This window comes from Aulonocara stuartgranti (genome assembly GCF_965226115.1).
Source record: "Aulonocara stuartgranti genome assembly, chromosome: 18".
NCBI lineage: Eukaryota > Metazoa > Chordata > Actinopteri > Cichliformes > Cichlidae > Aulonocara > Aulonocara stuartgranti.
In genome coordinates, this window is record NC_138954.1 from 27,314,789 (window position 1) to 27,329,315 (window position 14,527).

General features: G+C 40.6%; 1 protein-coding gene across 2 annotated transcripts in view; it reads right to left on the bottom strand.

Annotated features, from left to right (window-relative positions):
* gpr158b (G protein-coupled receptor 158b) overlaps positions 1-14,527 on the bottom strand; it is an 85,484-nt gene that overhangs the window by 35,464 nt on the left and 35,493 nt on the right. For both annotated transcript variants that reach the window (XM_082513376.1, XM_082513377.1), the window contains one exon: positions 8,836-8,938. In XM_082513376.1, coding sequence (XP_082369502.1) covers positions 8,836-8,938 — 103 coding nt within the window. The remainder of the gene's footprint in view (positions 1-8,835; positions 8,939-14,527) is intronic.

Genomic DNA, 14,527 nt, shown 5'->3' on the forward strand with positions numbered 1-14,527 from the left:
ATGAACACAGTGTACCCCTGTTCTGATGGCTGCTTCCAGCAGAATAGCGCACCATGGCTCAAAGCGCAAACGACCTCAAACTGGTTTCTTGAACATGACAATGAGTTCATTGTACACAAATGGCCTCCACAGTCAGCAGATCTCAGTCCAATAGAGCGTGACTGTTAATAAAGGTCTGGGTGGAAATCAATAGTGTCAAAAAAACAAGCAAGAAATGTCTAAAAGTGTTGAAATAGAGTATTGTGTTTACAAAGAGACTAAGTCCAGATAGGAAAAATGTTTTAATATTTAAAAAAAGATGAGAAGATGTCTAAAAAACACTCCGGAGGCCCATGCTGCGTGTACTTTTGACAGTCCCTAACCTCAGCTTGTCAATTTCCATCTACTTTCAAATGCCAGATGTCAATAAATAAGCACCAACTGTGGCGCATGAGTCAAGCTGAGTCAAACCGGACCTTGTTTTAGCCCACAGCCCATTTGTTGAGTTGTTGTTGTCAAACTACTGAGCTTACTCCATTACTGAAGAAAAATGTCCTCGACCGACTTGCTGTAAAGACTGAATTTCTCCGAGTGTTATAAGGTGTGTGTGGCAGGTTTACATTCGACAACCAGAGCACGTTGGGGATTTTTGGCAGTGTTGGTTTAAACAAATAGCAAATAACTTCTGGCCCAGCTGTGGCTCACACCGCACACATTATTCTGGTCTACATACTGAACCAAATGGCACAACTGTGACATCTCAACCTGAGGATCACATGCACAGTCAATTTAGTCTAAAGTATTCACATTACTTTATTACTGCTTTATTTGAAAGATGAGAATATAAACAGCTCAAAGATGAAGTATGTAGTTAGATCCTTCAACAAAGCCCTAATAACCAAAATCAGATGAATGCTGAAATTAATACAATACAGCCACCAGCCTCTCTCCTCTGTATCCCAGGGGCTATACAGAGAAACAGCATATTACCTTGTGCTGGCACAAGTGCAGTCTTTGTTCCATTTCTGTAATACCCATTCTGCCTCAATTGTAATAATAGACAAAATACAAATTAGTTTTGAAAAATCCAATTAAAAATAATACATAAGTACATCAAATGCAAAGGTTTTAAAGTGGGTACTTATTGCAAGCTATTACTCAGATTATGGTGAACTATGTTTTCTTCTTTCAGATGCTCAAGTTAGAGGTTAGCCAAGTAGATCATGTGTTTTCATCTCCTTCCGTCCCGTGCATCCTTCTCTGCCACACCACATTTTGTGTGCATGTCCTCCTTCACCACATCCTATTTCCTCTCTCCCAGCAGCATCATTTTCCCGACACACCGGGCATCTTTCCGCCGCACAGCTCAGTCTCAGTCTTTTCCCTTGAACCCTCCAATCTAAGCTGTTCTTACACTCATTCCTGAGTAACAACGGAAATTAGCATCATCTACATCTGTGTTTGTGTGTGTGTTACGGCTGCCATGATTACACTATCAAAATCATCAACGACTAATTTAATAGTCAAACTCGTTGTTTGAAGCTGTGTAAGGTCCTGAAAGACGCAGGAATAAGTAGCAGAATTTAAGAGTGTAATAATGGACTGAAACAGAAGATGGCAGCAATGCATCTACAAGGATGCCAGCTGCCGTTAAATGCTGAAGAAGAAGAAGCAGTCTCTGCTATAGTAGCTGTGTCCAAATTCGGAGGCTGCATTTGTAGGCTGATTACATTACAGCGACACGACGAAGGCTGTCCAAATTTGAAGGCTCCTCCAAATGCGGCCGACAAATGTGTCCTCCTTTTCCCCAGATTTAAAGGATGGGTCGGGTGTATCCTTCGTGGCCCAATCTATCGCAGAATTCAGAGCGCGGCTCAGCCAATTCCAGTTTCCAACAATTGCGGCAGCTACTTAGTTTTAATATTACTCTTTCTGGGTCACAATATAAACTTTTAATTTTAAGGCGAGAATACAGCTGTGTAAACTTTAAATATCTGCTCGGTTTATCAAGACATCACATATTCGCAAAAATGCTCTGACGTTTTCAGAGACGTCTGTTACCCCGCTAGCTCGATAGCTGACCAAGAGGTCAAGGCTCACTGGAGCCGGCGAGAACAGCGAACTCCCGGCACATCGTTGTCAAACCTCCCGCATTCTTTCGCTACTCAGGTTAAACATGATATATAAGTCACTTGTATAACTTATATAGTTATAGTTTTTACACAGCTGAATAAACGTCAAACAGAAAACTGATTAAACACAAGTGTGATGGTAGAGAATTTACTCCAGTGTCCTGTTATATTTTAGGAGCAAAGAGCAGACGGCTAATTTTATTAAACTCCACCGAGACAATCTGCAATCAGCTAGCACATACCTTAAACACTTCAAGCTGTAAGCTAATGATTGTTATATGAAAGCAAATGCATGCTGGTGCAATAAGCTGTAGGTTTTACGTCCAATGGGTGCATGATCTGATTAGTCGACTAATTGCAAAAATAATCGGTGACTAGTCGACTATCAAAATAATGGTTTGTGGCAGCACTAGTGTGTGCGTGTTATCTAAAATTTTTGTATCATAAATTTGTGTTTGCATTGTCTTTTGTTTGATTTGAAGATCGAATCATTCTCACAGTGGCTTGAAGGCAGACAGAAGAAAGCTTGGTTCATTTTTCACACATCTGTCACAGGGGCCAGATGTTCACAGTGATACCACGGCTCTCAGTTTGAGCACAGGCGGTCCTTCCAAACCACTTAAACTACTGCAAGTAAAAAGTGCTTTTCAGTTTGTACATTCTTCACAACTGTTGGTTTTTTTCCCTAACGTTGTTTGATTTTTGTAATTTTATTTATTTATTTATTAATTTTGCAAAACTGTACTTGCACAGCTTCTTCAGTTCATTGAGGCTGCTGCAAAGCTCACTGCACGCTTTAGGCATTTGCATTTGTAGTGCATAAATTGTATACTCAAATTTCTTGCTTTGGGTCTCTTTGTGTGTAGCTGCACAAAGACTAAGACTGATGTTCCACGAGTGGAAATCAGGGTTGCAACTGCAATGCAATCTGAGTCACAGCGATTTTTAAAGAGGTGATCTGCATGGGGTTTGGAAGATGAGTCTCTTCACAGACTGAGCATTTTGACTACATCCTTCATCACACTGCATTATAATAAAGCTCCAGCTTAGCATATCAACCCCCCTGGGGTGCTACATTGTTGGAGTCGGGGATGAGAACCACCGCAGTTGAATGATTATATTGCTCATCAGGGCCAGGCTTTCTGTCCGAGGACACTGCAGCGCTTTCAGTCAAGAAAACCGACATTCAAACCCAAAGCACGATCGGGGGGGCTAAAGTTAACGATATAGTTGAAAAGTGCAAGTCTGAAAAGCAGAACATCAGCAGAGAAATGATCCAAGGCCAAGAGGGTGTGCAAATTTAGTTTTTCTTTTCTTGTTTCTCGCACCTGAATGAAAAATAAGGAATATTGGGAAAATAAGATCGATTGCCAGAGCTGTAGGACAGGCAATAACAGCTTACTGTTCTCTAAACTGCTCTCCTGAACGTCAATTGTCCATATGCAGCGTAGCAAACGCCCCATAAAGCTTAAGATTTCCTCATATATCTCAGAAATGTGCATAGTGTTCTGTTAGGAGATATACTTTAGTGTGCAAGGAATGCAGAAGGTTGTGTCCTGTGTCCTGATTAGTTGGAAAACCAGACACTAGACTTAAAAGGAATGAAGTAAATGAAACAGTGTGTTTATGTGCTCTGAGGCTGGAAACTTACCTAGCTAACTAGTGCTTCTTGCTGTCTTTCGCTGTGTAATGCTTCCATTACGAGTTGAGCTTTATGATGACATTTTTGGTGCTCCTTATTTTTGTTCTTATTGCATGCACATTGTTACAGTCCTAATATGTATATATTAGGGGTGCAACGATACACAAAATTCACGGTTCGGTTCGGTTCGATACTTTGGTGTCACGGTTCGATATTTTTTCGATACAAAAAAAATGTTCATGCCTTTTTAATTTGTCATTTATTAAAATTATAAATATATATTTTAACTCAAAAGTACAGTTTTTAAATTTAACCCTAACCCTTGTGCGTGTTTTTTATTTTGACAGCGAATGCGCACCTGCGGACCACTTATGTGCAGCCCTGGTTATTTAGCTCATCATATTGCAGCCACAGAAATTATTTTGTCCATGAAACCATAAAGCTGCACTTTCTTTTTGCCTTATAGTCTGATTTGTCATAACTTCTCCGTTTTGTGGTAAGCTTTTCTTTGGCTGTCACTTCTTCACCCTGACCTGTCTTATTTGGCTCAGCAGAACTAAAATATATATATCCTGCTGCTTTTACACGCGCACTCACATAAGCTCAGCGATTCTCTGCGTGATCAACCTCTCACATGTTTAAGCTTGCTGCGGGAGATTTCACTTGTCATGTTTGCATATAAGCTAACGATTAATAAGACGATGTCAGAGGAATTGGTGCGCAAATTATCATCACTCACAGATCAGTGCTGTCGCTCTCTATACACAGTTCGCACGATTGCAAAGTGAAAGCAAAAAAACAAGCGCAAATTCAAACGCGATTTCAATATGTCACATATTGACAGTGGCTCACCGATGCCAATGACATAATTACCCAGCTACATTTCTGAAAGAATGCAAAAGCATTGACATATATTTTTCCTTCCTACAATAGCCCAACGGGCAGGGAAGAGATAGATTTTGGTAGCCCGACTGAAAAAATCGCTAGCTCCGGGACGTCGGGCTAGCGATATTGCAAGCCCTGTATCTGATTGAGGAATCACTCATCTTTGGAAAAGAGAGTTTATTACATAGAAATGTCTCTTTCCAAAATAAAAGCTATACTATCCGCTTCTTCTGGGCTATATTCTCAGCAGCATAAGGAGAATCATGTGCTAACAGCTGTCTAAATGACTCGGCTAAAGTTAGTAGCATGCTTGTTGTTTTTGTCTTTGCACTAGGATGATGTCGGCGTAAATGTGCAGTCATATTCGTTGTGTTCCCACTAGTGCTTTCAGGTTAATCTCGTTGAAATGACCTTAACGCCACAACACGGCAAATCTCCGTTAACGAGCTACCGCCGATCACCCCGTGCATGGGGCTAGACGGCCAACACGTTAACGAGCTAACTGCGCTAACACACTAGTTCCCACCCATGTAATTGAGCATTGCATGGCACATCCAACATACTGTTTTACTTTAGTCCATGACTCGCTTACCTTCAGGGTCATACGTCACATGAAAACCAAAATAATTCCAAACGCCAGATCTGAATGAGGGTGGGGGAGGTGCCCTGCGCTCTTCCTTCTGACTATGCTGTCTGTGTTGAGCGCTCAGTGGATCTGCGCTCGACAGTGCAGCCTAGGTGGAGTAGTCGAACGCAGATTCACTGAGCGCTCAACACAGACAGCATCGTCAGAAGGAAAGTTGATAAAATAAATTACAAATGTTGTATTGTTCGATACATATGCGTACCGAACCAAAAGCACTGTATCGAACGGTTCAATATCGATACGAATATCGTTGCACCCCTAGTATATATGTGTTAATCTTTGTGATTGCATTAGAATAAAATAAAATAATTCATCTATCAAATCTTCCCCTTCTCTTTCCCCCTTTTTCTGTGTTTTTATTCACTTGTTTTGTCTTTTACTTTGAGAAACTCGTCTCTCTTGTTTTTCAGTCTTCCTGCCTTTGTGTGTTTTACCTACAATATGTTGTTCCCTGAACTGTGTTACCTGGACCTTGTTTTCACCTTTTCGTATTTGCTCCATATGTTACTTTTCCTCTATGCCAGTTTTCCTTTGTAGATTGTTGCAGGGAATTCATTCTCTGCCTTTTGCTCATTCTCTCTGTAAAACCTAAAATTTGCTGGTTTTCTAGGCTGACCCTTGCTTGCCTGCTCCTAACATACTCTGACGTCTGATTGCTTGGACTGGGAATTTGTGCAGTGAAACTTGTAAAGACTGATTTTTGCTCATAAGTTGTGCTTTTGAGGTCTCATTTGCCTTCATCGGGTGTTACATAATCTTTTGTTAATCTCAGATTTTGGGGGTTATTGAATTATCGCAGCTCTCTCCTCCTATTTATTGAACCCAGCACATTACAAATTCCACCCAAAGCAGAGCTGGACAGTGTTACATTAACAAAACTCCTTTCTCATTATATCTCAACTCTTATTTGCAAGCATCCTTTTAAATGCATCTTTAGTTTGTTAAATGTTGAATGTTTTCAACAAGAAGCAACAAGAGCACACTAAAAAAGAAGAAATATTGGCATCGCTATCAGGTAAAAGACAAATGTGTTTTTAGCAAACTTTTTATTTTAAGCATCTTTATTGAAATTTACAAGACAGTTTTTTATAATTTTACTGTCTCTGAATCTCTATTATTAGAAGTCTGGATGTGCTGAGTGACTGCATGAGCAACTGGTGAGACCCTTTTTTCCTGGTCCACAAGCACCGGTCATAATCTTTCAGCATCATATCAGGTAGGTAACTGTTAGCTATGTGCTTTCAGCTACATAAAACAGACGTCATGCTTTTCCTTATTTTCTGTCATTCTGTAACAATGATGGATGCACATATTAAACATGACCAAAATGCCAAATAATGTGATCACAGCCAGAAGCTCAGACTTCAGACTGTTCTAAGCGCTCTAATCTTGGCTCTGTATCATGTCAGTGAGATTGGATATCTTTAAAGTGATCATCTCAGGCACACAACACAGTAGCCCACCCCTCCTGCTGTTCAAACCTTTTGTTTTAAAAAGGGCAGCTGATTCAAAGAAAGCGTGATTGAAGCGAGCTGAAACAAATAGTTTCAGACACAGGATAAACTAAGGCTCAGTATATGATATATGATTATTTTGAGCTTAGAATCAATAGAAAACAAAATAAATATGTTCCCTGTAATATGCTTATACAGCTTTCTTATTTCATTTACGGCCATCTGAGGTCAAAGATGCTGTTTCAGAGGAGCTAAACTGTCAAACTGCCAGGGTTTGCTCTGAATTTGAGTTTCTGTCTCAAGCTTGGGTTTCTGTTTTGCTGTTAGAGTTTAAAGTTTGATTTGTGTTTTCGTTGGATTTCCCTTCTCTGTTTCTGCCTTGGTTCCTGTTTGTTCCCTAGTTTGACGTCTCATTAAGAGTTAGTATTTACATCTGTATTAGTTCTCTTATTTGCTGTTTTACTATGAAGGTTTTTTTTCCCATGTCTAGGTTAGATGTTTCCTGTCTGTCTGATTGTCTTGATTACGTTCACCTGTGGTGATTATGCACACCTGTGGCTTTCCCATTTTATGTCTATTGCCTAATCAGACCTCTGTGTATACTCACTTGTCACTTTATTAGGTCAAACCTGCTAGCACCTGATTGGATCCCTTTTGACTTCAGAACTTTCCTAATTCTTTGTGGCACAGATTCAACAAGGAGCTGAAAACATCACTCAAAGATCTGGGTCCATATTGACATGATAGCGTCACACAGTTGCTGCAGATTTACGTCAGATTGACACCACACCCCAGAGGTGCTCTACTAGATTAAGATCTGTCATTTGAGTGCAGTGAACTCACTGCCCTGTTCAAAAAGTCAGTTTAAGAGCTTTGCGATTTGTGCAGATGGGGACACTGTGTTCATAAAGGGATCTATGTGGTCAGCAACAATGCTCAGGTGGTGTTTAAATAATGCTCAGTTGCTATTAAGGGGCCAAAAGCGTGCTGATAAACATCCCTGCACACAATTACACCACCAGCAGCAGCTTGAACCATGGATAGATACAGGGCAAAATGGATCACTGGTTTCACGTCGTTTACTCAAAATTCCAACCAAGTTGCATCAGTAACTGAGAATCATGAAGCCAGACAATAATTTTCCAGTCTCCCATTTTGGCGATCCTGTTTGAATTCGTATTTGTGGCATCTGGTGTGGTCTTCTTCTGCATGTGCTTCAAGGTTTGAATGTGCTGTGCATTTAGAGATGCTCTTCTGCATGCACTGTTGTAAGAGGTGGTTATTTATGATACTTTTCCTAGAGACAACTATGCAGGAAAATCCCAGTAGATCAGCAGTTTGTGAAATGCTACTTTAACCAGCTCGTCTTGATTGTGTCTACATGCCTAAATGCATTGAGTTGCTCTGGTCAGTTGATTAAATATTTGTGAAGGAGCAGTTGAACAGTTGTACTTAATAAAGTTTTGTTCTTTGTGAAAACATCTGTTAGGTTTCCTCCTATTTTTGCACCTTGGTTTCTGGTTTTGGTTGCATGTTCATGTTTCATATGGCACTTTTCATCGGCCACAAAGGCTTGCCTCAGTGTGCAGAGTCTTGCATTAGGTCCTCTCTACTCCACACTGTGACACTGCCACCGTACGCCCTTTAAGAACAAAAAACCTGACAGGCATAGCAACAGTAACCGTCTGGCAAATGGTCAAATAAAATGTAACTAAACATTTATTCTAATTTATTCCACCTTGTGTTCTACATCTACGCAGCCGTCACACAATCCAACAGGTCTGTGATTCGAATGCCACCTGTGGCTCCCACTGGAGCTCAGAATAGAAACGTAGTAGACATTTCAACATAAGAGCAGTCAAACTCCCTTGACTGGAGCTTGAGGTTTCATAACCTCACAAACCCCAGGATACCCCTTCAAAGCTGTAACAAGAATTTCAAACAAAATGTGTGACTGTCAGCTCAAAAAAGGTGGTTGTTTTCCTCTTTTTTCCATAATTCCCAGAAGCTTGCTTTTGCAAGACTCAAAGTTTTGATCTGACAGCTCACTGCAATATGCATTTTTTTATTATTATTACAGAGAGCTTTGTAACCTACTTTTAAAGCCATTGAGCGCCACTCGGCTCGGATGGTAAAATCCTCTCCTGCACTGGCACTTGTACTTGTCCAACACAAATCCATGGCCAACAATGGGAGTGCACTGGAGGAAAAAGAACAGACAGAGACAGGTGGAGATTAGTTTAGAACAAAAAAGAAAAATCACTTTCCTCTGGTTGTAATCAACAGGATTATCACAGGAAGGAGTTGCATGACTAAGAGCGAGGAGCTGGTGGAGGAAATTACGTGAACATAAAACAATAGGATGGAGGAGGATGAAGATGATCGCTCAGCCGACTCAGCTCTGTTTGCTTCTTGAATCCAAAAGCAAGTGGGCGTAAAATCATAAATTCTCTCTGGTATTTTCGATGTCAGAACCATAACAAAACACACACACACTGCAATAATAAAAACAGATGCAAGTATGAATCTATTTTTCCCCTGAAGCTGAAATGATTAGTTAGAGAATAGATTATCTGATCAGCAAACATCAGCAACGCTTTTAGGCAATAAAAGATCCAAATTCACTAGTTCCAGCTAAAGTTATACAATAAGATTGTTTATTAACTTCTAGAAAAATTATCTGCAAAGTTATCAAGTCAGTGGTGCAGCAAGGAGGTCCTGGGTTCAGATGTGCCAGCTGGGGCCTTTCTGTGTGGAGCTGACACGTTCTTCCTGTGCCTGCATCCGGCCTTTAAGTCTGATGTCCCTAAGTCACACAATCACTGCGGCATCACTGAGAGTTAAAAACTGTCTAAATTCTTTCATCTGTAATAAAATGATCAGTGTGGCTGCTTTACCAGGTGTAACAATTAGGTTTAACATCCAGGCATCCATGAAAACTGAATTTATGAAATTTAACAGCGTTAGAAGTTAGCAGGGAGTTAGCTCGCTAGCTTCATCTAGATTAGATTAGATTAGATAGAACTTTATTAATCCCTCGGGTGGGTTCCTCTGGGAAATTCGATTTCCAAAAAAGCACAGCACCGACAGAAGTTACAGAGTTACAGAATATTATATATATATATATATATATATATATATATATATATATATATATATATATATATATATATATATATACACACACACATATATATATATAAATACAGAGACAATATAAATAAAATATACGAAGGGGATAAATAGAATAAATAGGAATAAAAATAAAAATACAAGTGAATTGCACATTTCAAGTATTGAGTCTATTGCACCGTTGACTATTTACAAAAGTATTGCACAAAAGGTATTGCACAGTGAGGTGAAGAGGCACTACAGCTTAGTTGTTCCCCCCTCCTTTGTCCTCCTGTTCCCCTCCCTCTCCCCTCCAGAAAGGAGTTAAACAGTCTGATGGCGTGTGGGACAAAGGAGTTTTTAAGTCTGTTAGTTCTTGTCTTTATCTATATATAATATTGTATGTTGTATACGGTTGCCAACGGTCCCTTAAAAAACGGAATTGTCCCGTATTTAGAAACAAAAGTACACGTCCCGTACTGAGCTAATAAGGGACGCACTTTGTCCCGTAATACAGTGAGAATCAAAAGTAGTCTATAAATGTTAATGGAATTAACGCTTTGTTTGAAAACATAATTCCCAGCCCCTCTCCTGCTTTGTGACCAATGAGCTGACAGCACACTTATGACAATTCGAGTATGACAATTCAGATTACCGCTTATCTCATTGGTCGAGGAAAAGTCACTTGCGGAGAAAATACCGGAAGACAACAGATGACCACAAAAAGAAGCATGGCCAACAGGGAAACAAACGCCGACACTGTGGTGCAAGTCTCGGATGACAGTCACCTAAAGCTGGGCAGACACTGTGCGATTTTTTCAGTCACGTTATTCAGCTCCTGCTCAAACTGCACGATTGACTCACAGGGATTAGAAGTTTATAGGTCACGATGCAGGTCTCACACTATACGGCCCGATGCTCTAATGCGACCTGAGTGCGCACACTGTGCCTCCATAAAATGAAGGTTATAACCAGTGTTGGGTAAGTTACTTTAAAATAGTAACTTAGTTAGATTACTAGTTACTTCTCTCAAAAGTAACTCAGTTACTTCAAGTTACTCGTTACTTTCAAAGTAACTAGTTACTAGGGAAAGTAACTTTGGTTTTACTCAGAATTCTCTTGTTAATGTGTTTCTTCCATAACTTTGCCAGTCTTCTAGCTTGCTTACTTGCCACAAGTACACTGTGCCACCTACCAATAGAAAGGAAAAGATAATGTGCATATTTCCACGAGAGAAATCCCACGCCTGGACCGTCATTGACTGCTGCCATGATTCTAGCCTACGTCACAGAGTCATGTGCGCCTTTTACATCCAACACAAAAACTGCAGTCGTGGTGCTTTCGATTGTACTCAGAACTCAGAAATTCTGCCTTCTGAATAGGAAGATGTAGGCAACACCAGACTGCAGATGAGCTGCATACATGGCTGGACTGGGACAGAAAATCGTCCCGGGCATTTTGACTAGAGACCGGCCCACCATTATAGGAAAAATCATAAAGCCTTTGAATGAAAACAAACACTGTTGTGACAGTGATGTACACTGTTTTGATGGTATATATGCATCAATCTATCAATCGTTTGTTGTAAGATTCAGATAATTATTTTTTAAAAGCGAGACACTTTAAATGAGAATAAGAAAGAAAAGTATTTCTTTGTGCCCCCCTTTCCCTGTTAATGCCCTACCTGCCCCCCTGGCAACACTTTGAGATCCGCACCTGCACAGTTACCAGCTGTCAGCTACCTAAAAAAGGATCCTGGTGTTATTTGTCTCTCAGAAACAGTTCATAACTTCCCTTCAACTCATTCATGTCACCTAAAAGGTAAACCTGTTTCTCCATCACCTGTTCAGCTCTGATGATTCAGTAAGGACATCTCCTGGTTTCATCTTCATGTTTCCCTCTCACCAGATAACCAAACCATATCATGACCAGCAGCTTTTTTGCAGCTGTGGCTCCAGCAAACATCAGCTGATACTAGAAATTAATATTAAATAAATTCTAACAACAGCTGATCAAGCTTAAACGTGCTGCTGTTGTTTAGCGCCACATCCGCTGGTTTCCTCTTTCTGGCACAAAGTGAGCGATAAACAAACAAGAGAGCCGATCAGCTGATCATTGATCAGTTTTCATGATTGAAGTAGAAACGGGAGAGGGAGGGGGGAGAGGATGAGAGAAGAAGAGGCAGCTGTGCAGCAAAGACACAGAATAACTCCAGCTTTGTGCCTTTTTCATTGTAGCTGAATTACGGGACAAACTGTTCCTTTTCACCTCAATAAGAAACGCGTAATATTTTCTCTGAATACCAGACGGGACGGTTGGCAACTCTAATAACTTATGAACAAAATAAAGTTCAACATCATTAACTTCATAGCACCCACCCAGCTGTATAGAAACTCCGTCATGCTAGCTAGCACGCAGTACGAAAAAGTCAGAATAACGAAAATAAACTCCACCTAAACTTGGTTCATATCTGACCCAGAGAGACTGCAGGTCATAACTTCTTACCTGAAGTTCAGTTCACACTTCGACCGGCGGCCGCCTCGGGTCTCTTTTCCTTCTGCGTCCCCTTTCCTTCATCCACCTGCGGGCCTCCACCACTTGCTAATGTTACTGAATCTGTGGAAGCTCCGCGATAGCCACCACACGAAGTAACGAGTAACGACCCTATCTAAATCCCAGTAACGAGTAACGCGTTCCTGATTTTAGCATAATAACTAGTTACCGTGCTCGTTACCACAATAATAACGTAGTTACTGTAACGCGTTACTTAATAACGCGTTAGTCCCAACACTGGTTATAACAGAAAATCTGTCGCTTGCTCGCTCTCTCTCTCCGTCTTTCACTCACACAGACACACCACCACCATCAACTTTGCTAAATTGCTAATGAAAAACATTGATCAGGCAGCTGTGATTGAGCAGCAGTGTAAATTCAACTATTTTCACGGTTGTTGTGGTCGTGATAATTTTGTGATGCCACATCGAAAAGACTCGGATGAGCTTTCCAAAGTTCTACAAGTTGTGCCTCCATCGCTTGTGTCCAGATCACACGCTGCACAGCCTTGCTGCTCCGTCTTTTTCACAGACGTTTACGTGTTTGCGCGTGAGCAGTGTGAGCAGCTGCGGTGACACCCTCACGAGCGATTGATGATCGGGAGCTGGTCGTGAGGTGTTAATCGCTTCTCGTTACCCCACGTATACTACACGATGCACGATGAAGGCCAAAATCGGGCCGATCGCCAAATCGGTCGCACGACTCAAAAATCGGCTCAAAATGGGCCAAAAATCGCACAGTGTAAGCCCAGCATTAGAGCAGCAATGTTTGATCACTCAGAGAAAGAAAAAAAAAGGCTGCAAAAGTACAGGGAGGAATGGGAAAAGGAAAACACCTGGCTGGAAAAGTGCACGATAACACCTATAAAGCGTACTGCACTGTGTGCCGGCGCACTTTTTCCATAGGCATGCTTCTAATGGTGGGCACATGAAGAACATGAGGGGCGTGAAAGCTCGGGGAACCCTTAACCAATTTTTTGTCCACCAGGCCACGGCAGAAGCAGATATGGTATGTAAACACTGGTTTGTTTGTTTTTAAACCCTCTGGTTAAGGTTAATATGGGCATGTGCAGTGAATATCAGCGCTATGTGGCCAGAACTGTGATAATATAATTTATTTTGTGTAATAAACAACTGCAAGGATAGATGATTACAACAAATAGATGACTAATACATAAAAGTAATACATAGATGAATAATGATGATGAGTTAAGATGCGTAATCATGGGAACAAGCGGGTTTACAAACAGGAGCAGCTGATTAGCATTAGAAAAGCTGAAATAATACCTCAACTGAAGCCAATTGTACTAAATGCACTACATGTGCACTGTTACAAGAATGTTTTTCGTTCTATTGCTTTCTATTAATTTATATAATTTTAAGTTAAGCAGGACAGAGTTCTTTTAAAGAAAGATTTACTTATATTCTCAAAAGTTAAGCATGACAGGCTTCTGTTTAAGAGAGAGTCCTGTTTTATTGTGTTAATGTTATCATTTTGAGCTAAAAATAAATGGCTAAATGATCATTTGTTTCCCATATGGTCATATCACAAAGAATATGCATCTGCTTAAATCAAATTCAAGTCAAATGATTAAAAAATAATTTCACACACAAAAAAAGAGCTACCACACTGGGAAGGGTGAAGACAACTGGGTTGCCCGGCCCTGGCCACGAGGTGTCCCTTATTTATTTTTCAGGGAGTTGGCAACCCTAATGTTGTATGTTCTGTATGTATGTTCTGACTGTGGGATTTCCAAAACAAATTAAGACATACAGCTCTGCTATCACTTCTGACATAAATGAAGACAGGAAAATAAACAGCAGTGACCTTTGTAGGGTAACTGAAGTTTGGGTAGCTGGTATATCACGATGTGCTACGTGATCACTAGCGACACAGCTATGTTAGCATAACATAAACACAGTGAAACTGGAGGATGAACGCTAACTTTTTTTCCACTCGATAAAAGTTAATGTGAGGGTTCCCGATGGTTAGGGACAAATGCAATCGCGTGGCAGGATGCTGTAAACGGACCGATCTTCAGTCAGGAGAACAACTGAGATAATCCATCCACAATACAAGGTTAGTCATTGTTACATCCCCCAGGAGGATGTCTCTTCTCCCTATT